Below are 22,158 nucleotides of genomic sequence, written 5' to 3' on the forward strand. Positions count from 1 at the left end.
CTATCGCGCGGCTGGGAATATTGGCGGCAGGCGTGTCTGTAGACTGACACGTGTTGGTGGGTGTATGCTGTCAAGCTTGGGCGTTCGTACGTGAAGGTGCAACGGGGTCCTGGACACTGGCGCAGCGCATGCGATTGCAGCCAGAAGCAGTGATGGCGCGGCCTCTGGTGGGAGGTAGCTAGGCTAGAGACAGCGACAAGTCAATGCGTCGACGTGTGACACGGAGCGGTCGGTTATCCCGGCCGATTTCAAATCGTAGAGCAATGCCTCAGGTTTGGGGACGCGAAGACCAAGTAAGAGACAAGCGGTAGAATGGTGCACTTCCCGAGCTGGGCTCAAGATGCGGCGTGAGGTCCGGAGGTGCTAGCCAACGAAACCACTGGCTTGGCAGCGACGATACCTTGGTAGGTATTGTGTACTTGGCGTTACAGGCGTCTGCAGCCTCTTGGTGTGAATACCTTGGTGGGTGTTGTGTAATAGGTGATACAGGCGTCTGCAGTCTCTTGGTGTCAGTCTCATCCCTCGCATGATACACGGATACTGGGCCAGCCAGCTTGGGCACGAGGGTATGGCGCACGGCAACAAGAGGCCTACCAAACGTAGCCTATGCTGAAGAACGGCGGGAGAGAAGAAGAGCAGGTGCCAAGGGCTGTATGGGAGAAAGGCAAACAAGGGTGGTGGGGGAATCTGTGACGTTGTTCGTTGCAGTGATGTGAGGGTAACTGACAGGTGGGGTTTCAAAAAGGGAAGCGCCAGGTACGTACCGCAACAGCATTACCCGGATGGTGGTCAAACAAGGTCGGCAGGAAGAATTGGCTCTGGCGACCAGAGGCAACGAGCGAAGTTGACGAAGCGTCAATGGCAACGGGAAGCAAGCAAGTGCAGTACGCACGGTTGGTTGTCGATGAAACAAGCTCGACTGAAGCGCGGAGGCTTGGCTGTGGGGAGAATGAATTGAAAGCTAAGGAACGTGTAGAGAAGGAAGCATCAGGCAGGCAGCGCTGGAAGAGCGTCAAGCTCGCAGGAAGACTCAACGAGCAGCTGGCGTGCAAGAAGCGTAGAGCAAGGAGAGGCGGCGCAGGGCTCCACGCCATGTCTCGCAATGCAGAGACTTGGGGCCTGGGGGGCAGCCAGGGCTGATGGCGGAACGCGCAAGGAAGGCCGGACCAAGTCAGATGAAAGCACGGGCGAGTGCAGGCTGCAGGCTGCAACGCAGCGAAGCGAAGAGGCCGTTGGGGCCCACCTTGGCTGCAGGCTATTGGATGCTGAGTCGTGCGACAGTACTCCGTAGCGGGCAGCGCACATGCTCCCGCCGCAGCACGAGGCCAGAGAGCGGCCAAGAAGATGGAGAGGAGGGAAGTAGGTGTTGGTGAGGGGCGCGAGGGCTTGCCTGGGCGCAAGACGGCTCACTCGTTGTGTGTGGCTAAGGGCCACTCGCTGCTGTCCACGGCTCGCAGCACCGCTCAACACCGCTAGTCAGCGCCACGACGGTTGAGCTGGGATTCTCGGTCAGCCATCTACCGTTGTGGCAGGAGGGCTGGGAGGATTGAGAAGCGTCCCGGCGTTGGCGTGTTTCGGCCCAGGCGTGCGTACGCCGTACTCTACGCCGCTCAGCTTCGCGAGGCCCTCAGGAGTCGAGGGCGGATGGTGTCGGCCACAGGGCTGCTTCGAGACACGATGCCACGGACGCGTGGTGCGCACTGTCACTCACGGTGCAGGGCGCACATGCACCGGCCGCTGCCAGTCCACACAGTGCGTCCGCTGTCGAGTCTCGTACCTACCTCTGGTAACTGGTTGCGCCGGGTTGCGGACAGCTGCCTCGCCTGCAGCACCAGCGCTCAACGGGGTGCTGTCTGAAACGGGCAGCGGGCAGCTCCACCGCACCGCCGATCAGCCCCAAGACCCAAGACCCAAGACGCTACGAGATGAAAAGAGGGTTGCTGCTAGTCCAGGTACGCGGTGGGTCCCAGAGATCCCAGAGCGAACGGCCAACCATGACGCGCTCCTGCAGCCGTTGCAAGCGAGCCCGCCTGACTGGCTGCCACGCCCATCAATCTGAGGGATCTCACATAGCGATCAGCCATGACAGGGACCGGCCTGGGGGCGCACAGTCGGAGGAATGAGAGTCCTCCATCTCACAGCGCGTGCGGAATGGAGATGAAGTCAAGTCTTGTTACCGTAGCTCACGGCGTGTCCCCCGCTCTTGCCTTGGCCACGTGACCACCTCGAGAGCACCACCTCGCCAGAACCAACTCGACAGCACCACCTCGACAGCACCACCTCGACAGCACCAACGCCGAGTCCTGCCACACGGCCACAAGGCGCCGGTCTGCACACCAGTCCATGTCGCTGCACACAGGCACAATGCACGCCTTCGCGGCAAGTCCGTTGCTGTCGCGTCCTGCTGCTTGTCTTGCGATGCATGCGGATATCTGCGCGTGAAGAAAGCGCAACGAGTGGCTTGCAGCTGGGCTTGCCGCTGGGCTTGCAGCTGCAGCACGAATGCACCTGGCGTCCTCCTGGCTGCCATCGTGCGCTGTATGCAAGAAGAACCAGGACCCTTGCTGTGCTTCTACCTCACCGTGCAGTTGACCTCCACCCGCTCCCTTTCCCACCCATCACCAGCTTCATCACCACAGACTAGAGACGCGTCCATCACCTCATGGCCAGAGCACCGATTCCATGCTTGGCTCAGGACACCAGAGAGCTTCGGTTGTCATCGCCGTCACACGCTGCCAACACCGGTGCTCGACGGTGCAGAATCGAGTCATCGCTGCTGCAGTCCCCTGCACGAGCCGGGCACAGTGCGTGCATACGACACATCTTCGCACGCACCGAACAGAAGTCCCACGATGCCATGAACCCAACCCTACCAAATGTATCCAGACAAGTGTCGCCTCGTAGGTCACAGCGGCCAACAATGAATGTTTCCATGTTGCACGACCAGCCTCTTCCAGACAAGACTCTCTCTCACACGAATCCTAACCTAGCTCTCTCACAACCATACCCGTCCTGTGTCGTTGAACAGACGGCTTCCAGCCCTGCGTCCGAATCCTGGTCCGACGACTCCCACTTCCTCAAGGTTGGTTTACTGTGCAGCCCAACGGATCTCGCCGAGTCGTCAGCTGGAAGAGTTCGTGACTGGCTTCGGGCGACCTTGGAAAACGATTCCCAGGATAGCGACAACGATCTTGATGAAGACTAGTATGTTCATCAGGGCACAGACATACCGGAGCGTCGCACTTCGGACATGCTTGACGATGCTGTCTTTACAGATGCTCCTGAAGAGCAGACTTTCCCGATCGTGCCGGATCCTCTCTTACAACGCCACCTTACTGCAACGCGCAAGAGGTGTCACTTGAGCCACTCGTATACATCGCAAGCCACGCAAACAGCTCACCTACCAGCTTCACTCTTGAGCCACTCATGTACACCGCAAGCCACGCAAACAGCTCACCTACCAGCTCCACACTTCAAGCACTCTCCGTCTACGTGGCTAAGAGAAGATGCTGTTGTTATCCGAGCATCTGCGCCAATAGACGGCGGAGGGCTTGGCTTGAGTCCGCTCAGCCCCAACGTGTGTACCGAGCGTGGGCCGTCCAGACATCGTACAGAGAGACAAGCCATGGCAGCTAGTCCGACTCCTGTGAAGAACCGACCGCTGCGTTGTCTCCGGCAACGACAACTCAAGGAGAATAGGGTGCTGGATGGTGACAGGCTGAGTCACAGCAAGCGTCAAGTAGGCATTCGGCTGCAACAGCTGCACACAAACGTTGGTCCTGGAGCTCCCGTGTAGTCGCTGTCAAGTCTTGACGGTGTGCTTTTCAGCTTGTGCTGGCGCAGGGACAGATTGTTATACATGGATGGTGCCATCTTGGGGTATTGGCAGGGCAGCAGACCTTTTCTGGAAAACATGTCTTTATATCCATCCTTTACGGAGTAGCGCAGTATGACGTCCATCCTTCACCGAGTAGCGCACTTTTTGAATACCAATCTCACCATCACCATCCGTCGATGACGTCTCCGTCCACCACTCACAGCCCGTCGTATATGAAGTCCGCGATCGCAAACCTTGCCAATGCACCATGCTCTGTGTTATGTATTTCTTCTTTCCTCCCTCTCTGCACTCGCCTTGATGTTTCGTTTGCCATGGAAAGAAAAGAAAGAAAAAAATACTACACTCCAAGATGGAAACCAAGCTCCTCGCCCTCCCCAAACACCGTACTCTCGCCCTCCCCAAACACCGTACTCTCGCCCTCCCCAAACACCGTACTCTCGCACTCCCTAAACACCGCACAAAACCTCACTTTACAATCAACCACTTCTACACCGGCACTCTGTATTGAAAGCAGTTTATAACTGGCGTGGTATCTAGGTTTTATTCTATGGCGTTTTGTCTTATGGTGCTGGATGAGATGAGATGAGGTGAGATGAGGTGAGGTGAGATGAGATGGGATGAGATGTCTGCTTTTACCGTGCACACGGCGAGATAGTGGCTCTGGATAGCTAGCTAGTTAGCTAGTTAGCTAGTTGGCTGGCTGGCTGGCAGGCTTTGCGCAGCGCCTTGCCTTGCCTCGCCTTGCCTCGCCTTGCCTCGCCTTGCCTCGCCTTGCTTTGCTTTGCCTTGCTTTGCCTTGCGTTGAGATAAGACAAGACGGGGTCGAGGACTTTCGGGGGTCTTGCTGCGATTCGGTCTTGGGGTGTTGATGTGCGTTGTACTGCGCTCTATAGGGTGTTGCGGGGTACTTTGGATGTTGATGCGTTTATACTGCGCTCTGTACTGTACTGTAGTAGGTTACTCTCAATACTAGCATTCCTTTACACTGCTCCACACCATGTCGCGGGTCACTGGCGCTGGCTCGCTTGCTGGTCGCGCGACTGGCTGCGCTTTTTTGGCGCAGCTAAGGCGCTGCAGGATGTGGGGTGGAAGCACGGGGTTGGTGTGTTGAAGTGGTGTTTCTGTGTCTCTGAGATGGTGGAGTCGTTGTGTGGAGGCAGGGTCCACGGAGGCTGGGCATCCTGCTTGCCGCGGATGATCTGGAGAGCTCTTTGTGGTGGAGTGTCTCGCCATGTAGATTCCTTTCTTTTCCGCTGAATGACGAGATGTCTGTCATGCTCGAACAGCAATGTGTGTCTCTTGTGTCGTCAGTCCACTGCAAGACAGTCCTTGAGTAGGCTCGGTTGAATGCATCGGCGCACCTCCGCTGTAGCCTGCTTTGTCACTGCAGGGAGACACCAACATTTGTCTCGGAAGACGGCGGGATGGAAAACAGCACGGCTTCGTCAAGTATAGACGGCACGCCCGGCGAATTCAAACCCAGAGTACGCGAGTATGGAAATCGAAGGAAGCACGACTAGCATTACAAACACACCTCAGGATATGTCCTCAAGTGCCCAAGTCGAGTGAGTGGTGACGACAGCAACACACACGAAAGTCCATGCAAGGCGCATGCTCCCGTGCAGCACGCCGTGTTTACGGTTTCAGAAAGAAGAACAGGGCCAGTGACATTCCTCATTCGAGTCTTACTGCAGGCTCCAGGGCGTGGGTGATGTGCAGAGAGCATGCAGGGGAGCATCCCTCGCTTCCACGTGGTCAGCACGATCTAGCTGCATTGCACTGATTTGTGGCACTATCGTGGCTTTGGGCCTAGGCGGGAAGCGAGGTATGACCGTAGCTGTGCCTGCGATAAGCCGACCCTTTTCAACTGCCCATTCTGGAGTCCGCGGAACGGCTGGGCTAGGACCGTGGTCTTGCGCGGCATGTACAGCGAATGGGTAGCGACGTCCGCTCTTGTGCGACGATGCTCTGAAGGCTGGCTGGGGGCAGACCAGGAGCAGAGACTAGCTGCAGGCGCATGAAGGAACGGTCGAACATGCAGCATGGACGCAGTAGTGGACTCAGGGCAGCCCAACCTCGCTCTGACAGCAGAGGCCGTCGTCGTCGTCGCCGACGAGGCGGCTGGTGCAGCAAGCAGCGTGTTCAACCGTCGAGCAAGGGGCGCCCGCCGTGTGCATCCATGTCTCAAAGGTGTTCGCTGCGGACAAGACAGCACCGGGCGATGCCGCATCAGGCCCGGGGAGCGGTTGCGGGAGCCACGTTTTCTGAACGTGGCCGGAGCGTGGGGCGCTGCGTGCTCGCCGAATGGCAGCTGGCTGCGAGTGGTGGATGCGGCGTGGTGGCTGTCTCGACACTCGACACCGCTCACACCGGCGCAGGCGAGCAAGAGAACGTGTGGAACCGTTGGGCTGGTGTCTGAGAGGCACGCTGCATGGTGCTCGGTTTGTCGAAATGCACGGTGCGTCCCTAACTTGCCGTCTCAGTGCGCGGCCGGTGCCAACGTGCTAGACGTGCCAAAGGTGCTCAAAGCCTCAAAGGTGCCGCGTCCCTTTTGGATGTGTTGTGTGTTGTGTGTTGCGGTCGTTTGTCTAGCTCACGGTACACCACCCACATGGACCACATGGACCGACAACGCCCGCCGCTGGAGTATAAAGGTCGAGCCTGCGTTTGTCAAACCCGTCCCCCATAATTGCTGCCTGACTGTCTACACGTGCGCTAGGCCAGGTCCATGGTTGCGGATCTTGTCCTGCATCCATTGCGCCCTTGCCGATCTAGGCGCTCTGAAACGGGCACAGGTCGTGTTTGACCCAGGCCGCCTCGTACACTGTCACTGCAGCTCTTCACCCCAGGACGCCCAGCGACGCTCCTGTCCTGGTCTTGTCCACTCTTTGTTGCCTGACGCCGCCTCACCCTGCTTCACGCTCCTTCGCCCGCCCTGCCGATCCCTCGCAGCGCCCCGCCGAGATAGCAGTGCTATCAAGTGCTGTTAAGTGCTATCAAGTGCTGTTAAGTGCTGTCAAGTGCTGTTAAGAGCTATTCAGAGCTATTCAGAGCTGCCGCTGCACTGCACTCGCTCTACCCGAAACACGGCAAGACCTAGCTCGCCCCGGCCTGCCTTGCCTGCTTTACACATTATGACCAACTCGCTGGAGTCTTCACGACCCATGCTGGCCAGCGTAAGTCGTCCGTCCTCGCGTATCCACCGCCTGTTTCACGCCTCCCCTGCCTCCAGGTCGCTGCTTGCCACGCCCTGCACTGCTCTGCAAACAAACACCACCGCTGTCCCGTTCTCCTTCACTGCCGCCACTGCCACTACTGCCCACCGCCACTACCATGTCGCAACCAAACTCTAACCCTCCCAACCCACAGTCGGCCGGCAACCGCGCCTCCACCCGCATGTCCACCTACAGCGCCACGCCCACCCTCACACCCTCCATCGCGCCCTCGCACCTCTCCGATGCTTCGGCGGCCGACCCCAAGTCCCAGGACATCAAGACGTGGAACGCCGGCTTCGAGCGCCTCGAGGACAAGCGCCTCGTCCAGCAGCGCTACATCCCCAGCGACAACAAGACGGCCGACATGAGCAAGCTGGCACTCGGCGCAAAGGTCCAGCGCGCCCTTGACCGCCGCATGTCGAGCCAGGACGCCGTCTTCACCAACAAGGGCCTCAGCGAGAAGAAGATCCCTGTCTAAACTCTGCCTCACCTGCACTCGACGCTCCATTTCAACACGTTTCTTCAGCAAAGTCTCGGTTTTCGCACCACATCATGCATGATATCCCTTGTTCGCGCGCGGCGTCGTGGAGGACCGACGGACTGCCATGACGCAGTCCTGCACCACCCTGGAGGCGCAAACCCACTGCACTGCAGTAACAAACACACGAAGGCGCCAGCCGAGGACACGGGGTCTTGACGCGAGCTGCAGTGTTCTGCTCAACACTATACCACAGGAGTTTTGCTTTCATCACACTCCCCAGCACCTAATCTTCGGCCTTGCCAAGGTCATGTACATTTAGCAAGCTTTCGGCGTGGGAGGGGTTCATCAAGGAGTTTTTCCAGACCAACATCAATTTCAAGTTCAAGTTCAAGTTCAAGTTCACACATCAAGCCTGAATTGCACCCTACCTTTCACCGTGAATCTACACATGACCTCGCATGCGCGCCTGTACCAGAGGCCCCAACCCTGAATTCAGGCTTATCTGCGTGCTTTTGCCAAAGGCTGGTCTGATCTCTGCCAAATGCGCACATCTGACAACGTCATACACCACGCACCGGGGTTGCTCTGATCAGCAAAGGATCCAGTCCCGCAGCCCACACCGCATCTTGCGCCGCAATACAGCCAGGACACGTTTTCCGATAAGCCCCTTTACTACCCATAATCGGAGCACTGAGCAGCTGCGAGTTCCGCGGACGCGGCGTTGAAAGACGCTGTACTGATGATCCATGGATGGCTTGAATGCGAGCACGGAAAGCTGCACGCTACCTGTTCGGCCGAGCCAGTGACCAGGTCGCAGTGACCAGATCGCATGCAGGGTCCGCTGCACCCAGAGAAGACGGCGCGCGCGCCAGAGGGCGAACGTCGTTCGCTACAATCGATGGATTTGCGTCGATGCTTGCCGCATTGGGAAGGTTGGGTCGTGTCGTGATGATATTTTCGCGTCAGCGTGTTGGCGTGAGCACGGCGAACATGGGATGATTTTGGGATGTGCAATGTAAATGTCAGGGGGTGGTTATGATTCCACTTACTTGCGAACCGTCTGCAGGCTTGTAGCAAAGGGAATTGCGTTTGATGGATATCGGTTTTCTTTGTGGTTTTCTTTGCTTCTGGAGGGTACGCTTTTGGTCGTGTATCCGATCTTGACGTATACACAGCACATAACAACCAATATGGCACCAGGATAATAAGAAGCAAAGGAGGGGAGTACATCACAACAACCATCTGCAGCATTCGTACAACAAAGAGCAGACGCTGACAGAATATCCGCACTCGCCGAGACGGCTAACGTGGGGTTCGCGCTAGCGCTCGCCCTCGGCGCCTTGTAAACAATCAACAATCTCCTACACCATCACCACAGCATTCATACTCTACCATGCCCACCGCCACGAACCCACCTTCTCGTTCACCCTCCCCTGCGCCCGCGCCACCTGTTGCCGAGGCTCCTGGCCCGCGCGCTCAAGGCCTCATCAACGTCTTCAATCAGGCCTCCAAAGCCACGCTCGATAAATGCTCCTCCAAAAACTTCGCATCCTGCTTCCCTACCGCCGCGCAATACGCGCCTGAAACGCTCGAAGGGCTGCGCAGCCAGATCGTAGACCAGCTGGACCGCACATGGAAGGTCAACTTTGAGGAAATCCTGAAGAAGAGGAACGTGGTCAAGCTGGTCAACGAATTGGAGCAGTGCATCGAAGATGCAAAGCTCAGGAAGAAGCGCGCAGAGGCCAGCGCGAATGGAGGGCCTGTTGGGGCGCCTGTACCGTGAGTTGTCATCTGCGGAACGCGCGCGGCGCAAAGCTAACGGGTGCTCGCAGCCCGCACACGCTCACGCCGTCTGAAATCCACTTGGCGCATCTGATGCCTTTCCTCGAGAAGCAAGCGACAGACATGAATACCAGACTCGCCGAAACACAGGCGTCGAACAACGAACTGCTCGCGACTGTGACTGCACAACGCGCAGAAATCGAGGCGCTTGTCAGAGGCTTGGAGAGCGTCGTCAACGATCTGGAGACCAGTGCGCAGATGATGGCGCAGGACGATGTTCAGGACTTGAGCACTGAGATCAGAGATATTGAGATGGGCATGAGGACATGAAGATATCTGATGGGTCGACGGACGCCGAGCACAACACTTTTTCGAAGAGACGGACCTGGTGACACAACGCTCGCTACAAAAGACATTCAAATCCTACACCGGTGCAGTAGAGAGAAGACAAGGTCTGAAGTCGAAGAAGGGTAGAGAGCGAGGGAGTGCATCTTCTCGGCGACAATGCCAGTCGTTGGTAGGACGCGCTGCAGCCATCACTGGAAGCAGTCGATCACTTGTCGATGGAGCGACTGGAGAAGTTCAGATACCCGTCCCACCCAAGATCGCTAGCTCGATGCAGTCCATCCGTTGGCAGACGACCGACGGAACATGTTGCTCGGGCACCCTCATGACATACAGCGCATCACAAGTAGCCACAGCTAGTCTGCAGATGCACACTGGTCTGCAGCCTCGACGCATCGAGAAGCCGGCATTCCGCCATTGCCGAGTCGCGTGGTTCAGCGTGGTTGCGTTTCACCAAGTGTTTATATTGCGGTCAATATCAGATTACCCTTTTTGTCAAACCGAAACACCTCCCAGCCCACCGCGTAATATGAACAATATGGAGAGGCATGGCAAACATGCCACAATCAGGCTCATCTGTTTCAGCGTCACCTAACGGACGTCTAGATATAATCGTGCAGGCGCAGCCCTTGTTCTTTGTTACGGTCTCTCAGATCTTTTCCGGAAGAGCCTCGAATACACGGACACGATGAAGCTCACCACAACCCTCGCCGTAGCACTGGCAGCCGACGCAGCCAGCGCCGCAGCCCTACAAGCCCGCCACTATCTCTTCCCCGCCCTGACCGGCACAGCAGACTGGTGAGTTCCACATAGAGTCTTCCACTTGCAGTCTGGCTCACAGCACAACTGGTCTGTCGTCCGCACAACCGCAAACCACTACTCCAACGGCCCCGTCACCGACGTGACTTCCTCCGCCCTCCGATGCTACGAACTCACACCCGGCGCTACCACTACAGCGACACAGTCTGTCGCCGCCGGGTCGAGCGTGAGTTTCAAAGTGACGCCCAACATCTTCCGTAAGCCTCTCCCCCTCTCTCCTTACTGCACGTGAATCCCCAGCTTAAGCATCCCCAGACCAAGGACCTCTGCAATTTTACATGGCCAGAGTCCCCACAGGCAAAACAGCAGCAACCTGGGACGGCAGCGGGAACGTGTGGTTCAAGATTTACACAGAGAAAGCCAACGTCGCGAACGGCGCGTTGACGTGGGCCAGCATGAACGCCGCCACGGCCTCTGTCACGATTCCAAAGGCGACACCTTCAGGCGAGTATCTGCTGCGCGTCGAGCACATTGCGCTGCATACTGCTAGTGCGATCAATGGCGCGCAGATTTACTTGTCCTGCGCCCAGATCAAGGTTACAGGCGGTGGGAGTGGGACTCCGGGCCCGCTTGTTGCGTTTCCTGGTGCGTACACGGCTGGTGAGAAGGGGTTGCAGGTCAATATCTATGGCGGGCAGACTTCGTACACGGCTCCGGGGCCCGCGGTGTGGACTGGTTAGTTAGGGTGGGGGCTTCGCTGGGCGAGTTTCACAGATCTCAGAGCGACCAGTCCAATCTAAACCCAGTATCTGCGGAACCTTAGATCATAACTTTCTCATATGCTGGGGTTTCCACGAGTCTCACTCGGCCTTGAATCCAACACCAACATGTATGTCCCACCTCAAATACGCCCCACTTTCTTTATCCGCCACCGCCAACGCCCTCCTCCTCTCCACCTCTTCCTCATCCCAATACCCCTCCCCCTCAACCTTGGCCAGGTTCTTCAACCCGCCAAACACAGCCCCAATCCCCAACTCCGTAAACGCGCCCCTCTGCTCCGGAAGCCGGTCGGTACTGAGCACATCCTCCTCGACATCCCTTAATCCCGCATCCTCAAACAGCGTAGACAGCGAGGGGAAACTGTATCCAAACCGCCTGACAAGCGTACTATTAAGCTGGACCTGCCCACGCGTCAAATGGTGTCCAGGCGTAGCCATCTGCGCCATCCCACGAAACGCGCGGGCGACGAGGAAATCGCCTTCGGTCCAGCAGAGAGCGCCGCGAGGCTTCAGCAGGGCGAGAACGTTATCCAGCACCGCTTTCCACGCGGCCTCTGGGCCCAGGCTGATGATGATGAGGCGGATGTTGACCAGGTCGAAGGTCCCGTGTAGCTCCGTGGGGAAGGGGGCTTTGAAGTCGCCGTAGCCGAGGGTGACGTTGGGCGGTAGAGAGGCGGCGGGGGGGAACTGCTCTGCGGATATGTCGAAGCCGTGGATTTTGTGCCCGGGGGGTGAGGCTTGCGACATTTCTATCGGCCAGATGCCCGTGCCCGTGCCTATGTCGGCGATCCGCGCATTTTCTGGTAACGCTGCGGAGACGGTTGGGTGGAGCAGGTAGCCGATGCTTCTGGGCAGTGTTAGGTGGGTGGTGGGATGAAGGGGGGGAAGAGGAGGTGTATGTATACCGAGTCCATATTGTGTGTTGCTTCAGCAGACGCTTCTGTTCGTCCGAAGCTCGACCGAGCCAGTATGGCTCTGGAGATGAGGTGGTCATATTCGACGTGATTTGCGAAACGGTGCGAGATGTTCGTCTTTCTTTGTGGAGTTGTGTTGAATGTCGGGGGAAAGGTGACGTACCTTGGTAAGAGATCTGGGTAGGCTATGCCACGTAGTTCTACACCTACTCCGTATGGCTACACTTGTGTGTCGATCAGCGGGTATAGTCGGTAGTCACAGTGGGGCATCGAATACCATAGCGGGTCGCGGGTAGGCCCGAATATGGCCTTGGTAGATCATGTCACTGCGTTCGCTTGTCATCAGGTTAAAATGTGCGCTTAATGTAAAGGTTTCACTTTAACGAGGGCCCTACGCGATATATCTTAAAGAATACATACGCAGTATACCAACTACACTACTGACACACTACCAACCCAAAGTCACGGGGTGTAAAAGGACTTTCGTCAACTCCTATAATTAACCGAGGAACGACATTCTATCCATACATAACCGTCTCCCGCGGCTTTCCTGGCTTATGCACCCCTGCCGCAACATCAGTATCGAACCTAACCTCCACCCGCGTGCTATCCTCCTCTGAGACCCGGATTCGAGTGCGCTGTCGAAAGGTATCTAGGCACTGGATTCCTGTTGCGGTGTTGTGCAGCGCGAGCTCCGACTTGCGCGACTGCTGCGCCAGCGCGAGAAGCTCCGGGACCGAGTCCCAGCAGGCTGAGCTGCGGCGGCGGAGGAGCAGGAATGTTGTGTGGGCTAGCGCGATGGCGAGATGCAGGATCACGACGGCAAGAGCAAGGATATCGGTTGTTGACGAGGTTTTGAATGCGTAGCCTGTTATTATTTGCGAGACCTCGAAGGGGGTGAAGGAGGTGGGAGAGGAGAGGGATGGGTCCGAGTATGCTTCGCCACTGTGCAGAAGTTGGTTCCGGAAGTCGGGGATGCGCATGTGGTGGATGGTCAAGTGGGGGGTCTTGTTGCTGACCGGGAGGGTGATGTTGAGCATGCGCCAGGTTCCTGCGCGGGAGAGTGCGTCGGCGAAAATGGAGGCGAGAGTGTGTTCGATTGCAGGGCTTGAGGATGTGCTGGATGCTGTCAATGCGAGCAGAGCTGAGATTGTGGTCATGTCTGACGCTGAGACAGTGCTGGCGTTGGAATCTGCGGGCCGCGCTGTATTCAAAGAGTAGGGGATGTTGGTGTCGTTAGAGAGAGGTAAGTTGATGGAGTTGAACCATTCATCAGTAATATTGATACGCCGCCAAGAATCTCGAGGCCCAGAGTTTGAATTGAACATGTCGAACGCTCGGTACGATCCCGATGACACGAGCGAGTTCTTGACTGACCTTGTGACAGAGTAAACCTCCGTTTGCACTGCCTGAGCGAGTCCAACAGAAACGGCTCCCTTGGCCCATCTTGCATCCACGACACAGCTGGAAACACTGTGGGAGGTTTTGTCATCCCAGGCGTGCTCGATTATTATGCCGGTGGTGGCAGTCGTCCATGATACATTCGAAAGGTCTATGGCAGAAACCCTAGCATGCTGTGTATAGTTGAGATTCTTCAATGTTTCGTCCGAGAGCTGTACGGTGCGTAGTTCGCGCGGCTCACCAGGATTTTGGTCGTCGAATATCAGATTATTTCTGACAGCTCCACCAAACTCTGGTACTACAGGGAACTGCAGAGTCCTTTGTCCGGGCGCAAAGGATTGCCGATCACTGCAGACGACTCGTACCGCAGGGACCCAAGTGTCCATCACAGACCTCATCGTGCTGTAGTATCTGTAACGAGATATCCGAGAGTTCATGCTGGCAGTTGCAGAATCGACAGCAACTTGCCAGTCTTCGTTGATTGTGGCTGCCACCCACGAAGCAGGGCCGTGAATACCCACGGCTGAAGACTCCAATGCCGTCCTGGCTCGTTGAGCGGATGCCATGTTGTACGGTGGCATCTGACCCATTGGACTCCAAACCAGTAGTCCCACTGGAGTGTAGCGAGAATCCCTGGTCCCTGACCATGGTCGAGAGTAATCGCTCGAGGAAAATCTGTTCATGAGCGAAAGGTAGCCGCCAGCTGGACATAGAGCATTCGTGTAGGCTTTTGTAGAAGAGCAACTAGCTCCGAATAAACCAGCTCCCGTCTCAGGCATATAGTGCTCAAGTCCTACACGCGAAGGCCATAAATCCTTGGTGGTACCGTTAATCCAGTACTTAGTTCCGCCGGCAGACCATGTCTGTTCACGCGGAACGAGTAGAACGGCAACTGCAGGACCAGCTGTGACCGCGACGAGTCCTGCAAGCAGGAGTAGCCCCACGAGGGTTGCGTTAAGTTTGGCCCCTCTAGACACCGAGCCGATGAAGGCGGTAGACCAGAAGTAGCTTAGTTGGCTGAATAGAGAGCCTGCCCCAACGAGTCCGAAAGGTACGCCTTCGCCATCTATCAGGTCGTGCCGGATTCTATGGACAACAACAGTTGCAAGGCTGGCAACGATGAGCAGTTCCTGTGCCTTTGCCGCAATTTGGAGTAACGCAATATATTGTGAGGTTCTTCCTGGTTGACCAGCTAGTTCAAATCCGATGAAATAGCCTTGGAGGTTGATTGAGATGAGAAATATTGAGAAAGCGCACGGTAGCAAATGCACGGCACACCGCTGGAGGGTTGTGCGTAGAGACGTTGTATGGATAAGCTTCGTAGGCTCTGATCGGGTGTTGTAGCCCGAAAGTTTGTTCTTCAAAACATTGAGAGCGTCCAGGCCTACAGCACGAAGAAAAGCCGAAAGCGTTGGTTGGGAGGGCGGCGGTTGTCGGTTTCGAGCCTGGTGATGCATGCTGACAAGGACTACGGAGAACGTCAGGCTGGGGAGATGATTAGAGCCTTAAGTAGGCTCAGCGCGAACGGAGGAGAATTAGAACAAGGCTGTTTCGGGTTCTTGGACTTCGATAACGGGTGTGTAAGCCCTCCCTGTGCTAGTGTCTCGTACACAGCCTCTCCAGACCATGCCGAAGTGGATTGGCTGATTGCACCTTTGGCGGCTACCGTACATGTGTCGCCAGGCTGAGTCGCAGCTACGCAAGAAGTAAGGTCTGCTGCGCGTCAGCCGCACAGAAACGATGCAGCCACCCGTGAGCGAACACTATTTTGCCAGACTCGAGGGTCTTGCTACAGAAGCAATTGGTGGCTGACGTGACAAGATGTTATAGGCGCCCTGTACTGTGTCCATGCGCGGATCTACGCAATACGCGCAAACGCCAAACCAAAACAATTCTGACAAACGTAGTCTTTAATACTAGAACATTGCTAGAGGAAAACCTTTACAAAAGCATCATATTTTGAGGCATAGTAACAGGCTCAGTAAGAGATTGTTATATTACATACTTAATTCTGATATAAGGATGCTGTAATGAGATTTTATTGCAGGATGGCAAGCTGAGAAACACCTGAGAGATAGATCGTTGTTCACCTTCTTCCATCGAAGTACCAACACGGGTTACTGCCCAACCGCGCCATACCATCCTAGTCCTAAGACAGCTCCAAATATGATGGCAACAGCGGGTGGCGTGCCAAACCACGCAGTCTCTGCATAGGCGAGTGTAGCAACGACAACCCACCACGGTTCATTGCCCAGGCTCGTACCATCACTGCTCTCCGGCGTGAGATAGCCAATCTCCCAAAGCCTGTAGACGGCAGTGAAGACTAAACCTACTGCCGTCGCGTTGATTCCTCTCAGCAGACTCAGCACCCACGCTTTGGTTCGCATGACCTGCCAGATCGACTGTGCGGCGACCGTTAGGACTAGGCCAGGGAAGAAGATGCCAAAGAATGCGAGCAAGCCTCCGAAGATGGTTGGTATCCCTGTTGATGCGAGCGTCAGAGCTCCAAGGTATACAGAGAAATTGAAGTTGGGCCCGGGCAATGCCTGAATGATGGCAAGACCTAGAAGGAAGTCTCGTGGTGAAACCCAGCCCGGATCTACAACGTACGAGCGCAGAAGGGGGATTACGACGGGCCCGCCGCCAAAAATGATCGTACCAGCCAGGTACATGTTAGAGAACAGATCGAAGATTAACGGTCGGTCAGGGATGGTGCCACGGATGACCATTACTGCAAGAAAGGATGCTGGAAAGGGTAAGCTGGCTGTCGAAGTATCAAAGACTTCTCTTACCCAAAAATGCTGCGAATAGGGAAACCCCAAGCTTGATAGAGATGTTGTGGGTCTTGACGTCAGCTACCGGTGGAGGGTTCGTTGTCGTATCAAGTTCTGTGCTCCGCCGGCTGTCGGCTCGACCTGGGCCTGCATCCTCATCGTCTAAAACCATACGATCTGTGGAACTACCGGCTTGTACCCTTCTCTTAACAGCTTCCGGGCGACGTATCTGCAGCTGCTCTGCAGGCTGGATGTCTTGTGATGTACTTGATTCCTCCGCATCCCCGGCTTCATTCCTGGCCCTTCTTCTCTTACTTTCCCACTTAGCTTTAAGCTTGCCTATTCTCTGGGCGAGCCAGACATCCCAGATCACGGTGGTTGTGCCGCCACAAACGATCAAAACCGGAAAGTACCACAAGGCGTTATAGCAGATACCGGCGCAGGCACCCATGATTACCAAGATCCTGGTCAGGCGATCCTGAATCGCTTTCTGTGCCAGCTTCAAAATCATAAGCAGATGCTGTAACGAGTGCTGCTCAGTTCGTCAAACCTACCTGCACAGCGGCCAGAGCGATGATACCGACCGTACTAGCGTTCATCCCGCTCAGAAATGCATATACGATTGGTGGTAACCGATCTGGCATCCTTTGCACGCCGAGAGACAGGCCGTACATCCCAATGGCACCTGGCAAGCTCCACAGTAGGAAAGCGAACACGGCTGAGACGACGCCTGCGTGTATCATCGCAATTGTGAAGAGCATCTTGGTAGAGGCTGGTCCAGGTAGCGCCTGGCAGATGGCAAAGATCTCTTGGTACTAAGACGTGTTTTAGTCTTTGATGGCTACTCTCAAAAGCCTACAGGGGTTCTGACTGTTTGTTCATCCACCCATTTGCTACCTCCACCATAGCCCAAGCCTTCGACAAAACGTCGATGGAGGATCTGGAAATGCACAGGAGGTCCGCCAAATGCCGTGAAGCCAAGATCCCACATCCTGACGAAGACCTCTGTCAGACGCCATTGCAGCTTGCCGGTGTTGGCTTGGAGTGAGGCGCTACGCTGTGCGCGTGCTCTTGCGCGCAGTGAGCCGATGATCGACTGGAGGGGCATCGTCGAGGTTTGTGATTGAGACAACAGTGCGTAGTGACCAACATTAAGACAAGACAATCCTTGCGCCCATAGCGTCTCCCTAACAGAGACCAATCAGATTGCGTATGTATGTCGCCATCGTTGTCCAGAAGTGCCAAGGCATGGCATTGGGATGGTGTCTCGCTTGTCGGCTGGTGCGGGCGTGCTCGGGGGTGATTGGATCCTCCGCATGTCTCTGCGCGGTTGTCTTCCCCACCATAAAACACTCCTAACGTCCTACGAACCACTGGGGTGGCTGGCTTCAGCTGCATGGCGGCTTAGCAACAGAAAGCTCATCATCTCACAAGGGTGTCACTATGAGGCTCGCCTCTCAGCTGTTCAAGGCGTCGGCTGGGATGACTCGGACCACCGGCGCCCGTACTCCTCGCTCTTAGGAAGCTGACCTGCATGACAGATCGCATCGCATCGCGGCGTACTCTTTACAGCATTCCATAACGGGTCGACAGCATATTGGCTTCCCGTATCCAAGCAGATCAACCTGATCTACGCCTTTGTATCACACAGACGAATTGGCTTACATTTGTAGAATTTGTGTAATGTCACAAAGCCCTCCACATCGTAGAGCTTTCGGCTCGAGAGTATTTCACTCTTCCTGGAATCAGGCAACGAAGGCTGATTGTCTTCTCGCACCGGTACATGGCTGCAGTAACGGGCTCAGGTCAGCGATTGCCAACTGCAGAAGCTACCCATTGAACAAGACATCAATACCTCGAAGACATCGAAGGCTTCAGTAAGAGATCCTTGCAAGAGTAGATTCGTCCATATAAAGTCGCGGTCTGAGGCTCGTCGTATTCATCGCAACCACAAGTACATCACTTCACAGATACAGAAATCCAGCAGCACACTAATCACAATGTTCTTTTCCACCGTCCTCATTGCCACTTTGGCAATCATTCCCTCAGCACTTGCTCAGTTCAACGGGCACTACACGATTAAAGCGATAGATGGGACCTCGTTGGCATTTGGATCACAGTCGAAGGTTTTTAGCATTGGGTATGATCCTCTTCGTACCCTGTCTGCGGTGTGATCTTCTAACTGCAAGGTATGGTTAGGCCGACTAACATATTTGTCTTGCAGTAATGCCCCTACAAAGAATGGCACTTTTTATATTACCTCTGGACCCAAGTCTTTAGGATACGCCTTCATCACGGGTGTTCTGCCGTCCAATGTTCTCACTGCCACCGGTTCCTATACATCGACCAACAACCTCGATAATTCCCAGGCATCAGGCCTGGATTTTTACTCCTCCACAGGGAACAGATCGCAGCAAGCATGGAAGATCAATAGTCTTGGCAACGGCCTCTACGAGTATGTATATTCATGTCCAATGCAAGAAGGCCTTTGGCAAGTACTGACCAGCTATTTCACAGGATCGAGAGTGCAGCATTCCCTGAAAGCGTGCTTGACATTAGGGGCGATGGCAGCAACACCCGTCAAGTCTTAGTGTATTCCAGAAACGGGGGCAGCAACCAGAAGTTTCGCATCATTCCGTTCAGCCTCTTCGATACGGCTACGTAGTCTGCAAGCAGTCTGCTTTTGGTGACGGAAGTCAAGCGTCGGCCGCAGTAAGAGGTTCTCGTAGTTGATTCAGCAAACGAAAGGGCTCAGGAGTTCTGCACTTGATTTTGTCGATTCTTGTCGTTTGCTTGCAGCACGATGAGACACTAGTTAGACCCTCATCGTGCATGGTGGCGCTTGGCCAGCTCACATACACGCTCTTTACTTGGAAAATCTCACTCATCCGCTCTTTACGATCAAGTTGCCGATTGAACTTGTTGGCGGGAATTACTAACGCGATCTAAGCATGTATGACTTCCCACGTGGCGCGAACCGATCTGAGCCTCTGGGGTTACATAAGATCTGGCTTTGCTTCTGAATAAGCAATGAATCAAACTGAAGGGATGGTGCTTGAAATGGATGGCCTTGAGCCAGGAATAGGTGGTGAACCCACCGCGAGAACCAGTGGTTTTGTGGAGGAAGCAGTCACTGCATAGAGTGGCTGTCGTTACCGCCTGCGAGCTGATGGACCAGTTACTTAACCACCTACTTGACTAGCTTTAACTCAGCACTACTAGGTATATATATCGTGTCGCTTGCTCTACCACAACACAATTGACACCCACCAAAAATTCCACGCAATGCAACTGATGTTCAAGACAATCAGCCTTGTCGCTCTGGTCTTCTGGTTCTGCGGCTTTGTTGCTGCCCTTCCTCCCACCTCTTCCTACAACTACACCTTCGACGAGCTACGACCACAGCCCGGTTCACAAGGGTCTTTCCGACAGCCGTACTTCCGCTTCAAAATCTTCTTCCGCAAGAACACCAGCATTACAGAGAAATTCCTTCACAGTCACTGGAAGACTGTACACGCGGATCTCACCATCTCCGACCCAGACGCAGGTGTACGTCTTTTGCGTTATACACAAGTAAGTCGCAGTATCACGTAGCAAGTATCAATGCATGCTGATACGACGAAAGTTCCACCAAGATGAAGAGCATAGGAAGATGATCCAGCCTCTTATTCACGCCACCCACGGCCGACTTGCAGTATCTCCCTACGACGGTGTTGCGGAGTTCCTGACGAAGGACTACGGTACCTTCGAGAAGTTCCTCATGCAGATCTTCATCAATCCTGTTATGGTAGCCGACCAGCAGAGCTTCGCCGATGATAGCACGGCAATGCATGTCATGGCTGGATACGACAACCTGATCTTTGGGGACGCTATCGATGCGTTGAACGGGGCGAACGGGATCCTTCCCAGTGACCCACGTCTGGTACACACTTGAGTTTTAGGCAGCCAGCACTGATGGGCATCACTGGTGGAAGCGCTGGTACTAGATGGCCAGAGATGCAACCCAGGAGGCTTTGAGAGGATGCCTATAACTATCTTTCCTTCTACGAATCTGCCAGGACCTTGTTCGCAGCCTTGATGTATAGTGTGAACAGGGTGAGTAGCCCAGCAATCCACACCATTGAACGTGCACGTGAGTTCTTGAGCGTCGTGGTTTTGATGTAAAGAACGCTGTAGAGCGCTCGCAGGCCAACGTATACTCCGGTGTAGGAATTCATCGTGACTAGTGTGATCTGGTCAGCCGCATCAGCGATAATCACACTTGCGACTCACATGTATCGAGACCTGCGAAGTTCCCTGCCAGAACAGCGCCAATGAAGAATGGCGCATTCTCTAGCCCGTTTGCATGGGCTGCTTCTGCTCGCTCGTATTTTGCAAACACATCTTTCGGTATGTTCTTCTCGAGGTAGCCAGTGCGGCGGGGGTTTGTGTTGTCCCAAAAGCCCTTGTTGGCTTTCTTCGCTACAGAGACCTGTCGCTAGTTAGTCGACGACTGACCTGTGTTTCTATCAGTGTTCGGGACGTACGGCGTAGGCATGTGGTACAAGCGCCAAGAACCAGTACACGGGGATGCTGTAGAAGGAGTAGTTGGAAGTCATGGTGTCACTTTGCGTAGGAGAGGTCCTGAGATGCACAGCAGTTCACTTGGCAAGAGCAGTTTATGTATGAACATTTGAGGTGCAGCTGAAAGAAGGTTAGTTGGGCCTACGCTGTTGCTTTCAGTTGTGATGACGTGAATGACTAATTCGGTCTGTGCGCGCAAAGTTCAGTCGCATCCTGCTAGCAGACCTCCACTTTGACGACCGCGTTGTTGTTTTATTCGATGTTCGATTTGAACCTCGCAAGCCTTACCTTGGGAAAGTAGTTGATTAGTGAACATGTGCTCGTGCGAACCGAAGCGCACAAAATCGGAGATGAAGACACGGTGTCAGGGCATTAGCTATGTTTATGATCGAGATTGTTCTAAAATCGCAAGCTTGAGCCTGATCACGGTGAAAGTCCTCGACAGGGCCTCGAAAACCCCTTTTTTGGACAGCCATATTTAAAGTCTTGATTGCTAAAAAGCTGCAGACCATATCCAAGTATGCTGTACCTGACCAGACGGGCCTTGAGAAGATTTGCGAAGTAGAAGGAAGACCAAGAAGTAAAAGACTATGTGGAGGCAGGCATACACCCAAGAGGTGACAGCCTCTACGCAAATTCCAAGACTTACAAGCATCTTCAGCGAGTTTCTAACAGCAATTGAAGTCTAGGTACTTGACGACTTGGGCGAGATTGCCTATCAGTATCGTGCCAGCCATGATGACTAAGCGAGACATTGGACTACACTAAGTCTTTTCTCGCTCACGTGTTTTCATCACGATGCAAACGCCAGAATAGCTCATTACCTTTATTGAGAACAACCGTAGGTCCCTGATTGATGGTTGTATGTATATGGACCTATTGATGAAGTGAATGAACGCCTAGCTTCACCTCTCACCATCACTTGGTCCAGTCCGACTCAAACTCACGGTTTCGTCGCCAACTCTTTACTCTACATCGACTCTGATAGAATATCGGAAATCACGGCCATCTCTGCTATATCACCGCGATGGATGGCTGCATCACCTCATGTCGTGCTGCTCCAGATATCGAGCTTTCAACTCCTGTCACTTTGGATTGGGGATCGCACAACTCGACATTGCCTGTTCGAGACACGCATGTACCGCCAATGCTCACAACCGCTCGCCGTCGAACCGCAAGAGAAGTGCAGCTGGTACCTAAACAGGAGTAAATGTACAGGTGGAGCTGCATACCCTGGACGACGGGTATGGAAGAGAGCTGCCGGCCGCTGACTGAAGTTGAGGCTCTGGAACGTGATAGGAGAGCGA

At 54.8% G+C, this 22,158-nt stretch overlaps 9 protein-coding genes across 9 annotated transcripts, besides 8 other annotated features; 5 read left to right on the plus strand and 4 right to left on the minus strand.

Annotated features, from left to right (window-relative positions):
* The first annotated feature begins 2,459 nt into the window (after positions 1-2,459).
* Positions 2,460-2,498: a tandem repeat.
* Positions 2,499-2,662: 164 nt separating this feature from the next.
* EKO05_0004268 (uncharacterized protein) lies at positions 2,663-3,205 on the plus strand (the record flags this gene model as incomplete). Its single annotated transcript, XM_038945545.1, has 1 exon — positions 2,663-3,205. The coding sequence occupies one exon, from the start codon at positions 2,663-2,665 to the stop codon at positions 3,203-3,205; it is 543 nt and encodes a 180-aa protein (XP_038800077.1).
* Positions 3,206-4,409: 1,204 nt separating this feature from the next.
* Positions 4,410-4,463: a tandem repeat.
* A 40-nt stretch (positions 4,464-4,503) lies between these two features.
* Positions 4,504-4,547: a tandem repeat.
* Positions 4,548-4,561: 14 nt separating this feature from the next.
* Positions 4,562-4,638: a tandem repeat.
* Positions 4,639-6,807: 2,169 nt separating this feature from the next.
* Positions 6,808-6,865: a tandem repeat.
* Positions 6,866-6,972: 107 nt separating this feature from the next.
* EKO05_0004269 (uncharacterized protein) lies at positions 6,973-7,531 on the plus strand (the record flags this gene model as incomplete). Its single annotated transcript, XM_038945546.2, has 2 exons — positions 6,973-7,014; positions 7,208-7,531. The coding sequence occupies 2 exons, from the start codon at positions 6,973-6,975 to the stop codon at positions 7,529-7,531; spliced, it is 366 nt and encodes a 121-aa protein (XP_038800078.2).
* Positions 7,216-7,273: a tandem repeat.
* A 372-nt stretch (positions 7,532-7,903) lies between the features above and the next one.
* Positions 7,904-7,936: a tandem repeat.
* Positions 7,937-8,927: 991 nt separating this feature from the next.
* EKO05_0004270 (Tyrosinase) lies at positions 8,928-9,646 on the plus strand (the record flags this gene model as incomplete). The annotated part of the gene is made up of 2 exons (XM_038938912.1): positions 8,928-9,313; positions 9,367-9,646. 2 exons carry the CDS (start codon positions 8,928-8,930, stop codon positions 9,644-9,646), a joined length of 666 nt encoding a protein of 221 aa, XP_038800079.1.
* Positions 9,647-10,349: 703 nt separating this feature from the next.
* EKO05_0004271 (uncharacterized protein) lies at positions 10,350-11,160 on the plus strand (the record flags this gene model as incomplete). The annotated part of the gene is made up of 3 exons (XM_038938879.1): positions 10,350-10,459; positions 10,618-10,646; positions 10,736-11,160. 3 exons carry the CDS (start codon positions 10,350-10,352, stop codon positions 11,158-11,160), a joined length of 564 nt encoding a protein of 187 aa, XP_038800080.1.
* A 120-nt stretch (positions 11,161-11,280) lies between these two features.
* EKO05_0004272 (uncharacterized protein) lies at positions 11,281-12,193 on the minus strand (the record flags this gene model as incomplete). Its single annotated transcript, XM_038939080.1, has 2 exons — positions 11,281-12,046; positions 12,105-12,193. The coding sequence occupies 2 exons, from the start codon at positions 12,191-12,193 to the stop codon at positions 11,281-11,283; spliced, it is 855 nt and encodes a 284-aa protein (XP_038800081.1).
* Positions 11,362-11,406: a tandem repeat.
* Positions 12,194-12,631: 438 nt separating the features above from the next.
* On the minus strand, positions 12,632-14,971 carry EKO05_0004273 (uncharacterized protein; the record flags this gene model as incomplete). Its single annotated transcript, XM_059636350.1, has 1 exon — positions 12,632-14,971. One exon carries the CDS (start codon positions 14,969-14,971, stop codon positions 12,632-12,634), a length of 2,340 nt encoding a protein of 779 aa, XP_059492333.1.
* Positions 14,972-15,631: 660 nt separating this feature from the next.
* EKO05_0004274 (uncharacterized protein) lies at positions 15,632-17,396 on the minus strand (the record flags this gene model as incomplete). The annotated part of the gene is made up of 4 exons (XM_059636351.1): positions 15,632-16,260; positions 16,307-16,787; positions 16,843-17,103; positions 17,160-17,396. The coding sequence occupies 4 exons, from the start codon at positions 17,394-17,396 to the stop codon at positions 15,632-15,634; spliced, it is 1,608 nt and encodes a 535-aa protein (XP_059492334.1).
* An 892-nt stretch (positions 17,397-18,288) lies between these two features.
* EKO05_0004275 (uncharacterized protein) lies at positions 18,289-18,953 on the plus strand (the record flags this gene model as incomplete). The annotated part of the gene is made up of 3 exons (XM_038939041.1): positions 18,289-18,428; positions 18,513-18,743; positions 18,806-18,953. 3 exons carry the CDS (start codon positions 18,289-18,291, stop codon positions 18,951-18,953), a joined length of 519 nt encoding a protein of 172 aa, XP_038800083.1.
* A 1,378-nt stretch (positions 18,954-20,331) lies between these two features.
* Positions 20,332-20,886, minus strand: EKO05_0004276 (uncharacterized protein; the record flags this gene model as incomplete). The annotated part of the gene is made up of 3 exons (XM_038938989.1): positions 20,332-20,510; positions 20,561-20,759; positions 20,815-20,886. 3 exons carry the CDS (start codon positions 20,884-20,886, stop codon positions 20,332-20,334), a joined length of 450 nt encoding a protein of 149 aa, XP_038800085.1.
* Between the last annotated feature and the right edge of the window lie 1,272 nt (positions 20,887-22,158).

This window comes from Ascochyta rabiei, chromosome 6, assembly GCF_004011695.2.
Source record: "Ascochyta rabiei chromosome 6, complete sequence".
Lineage (NCBI taxonomy): Eukaryota > Fungi > Ascomycota > Dothideomycetes > Pleosporales > Didymellaceae > Ascochyta > Ascochyta rabiei.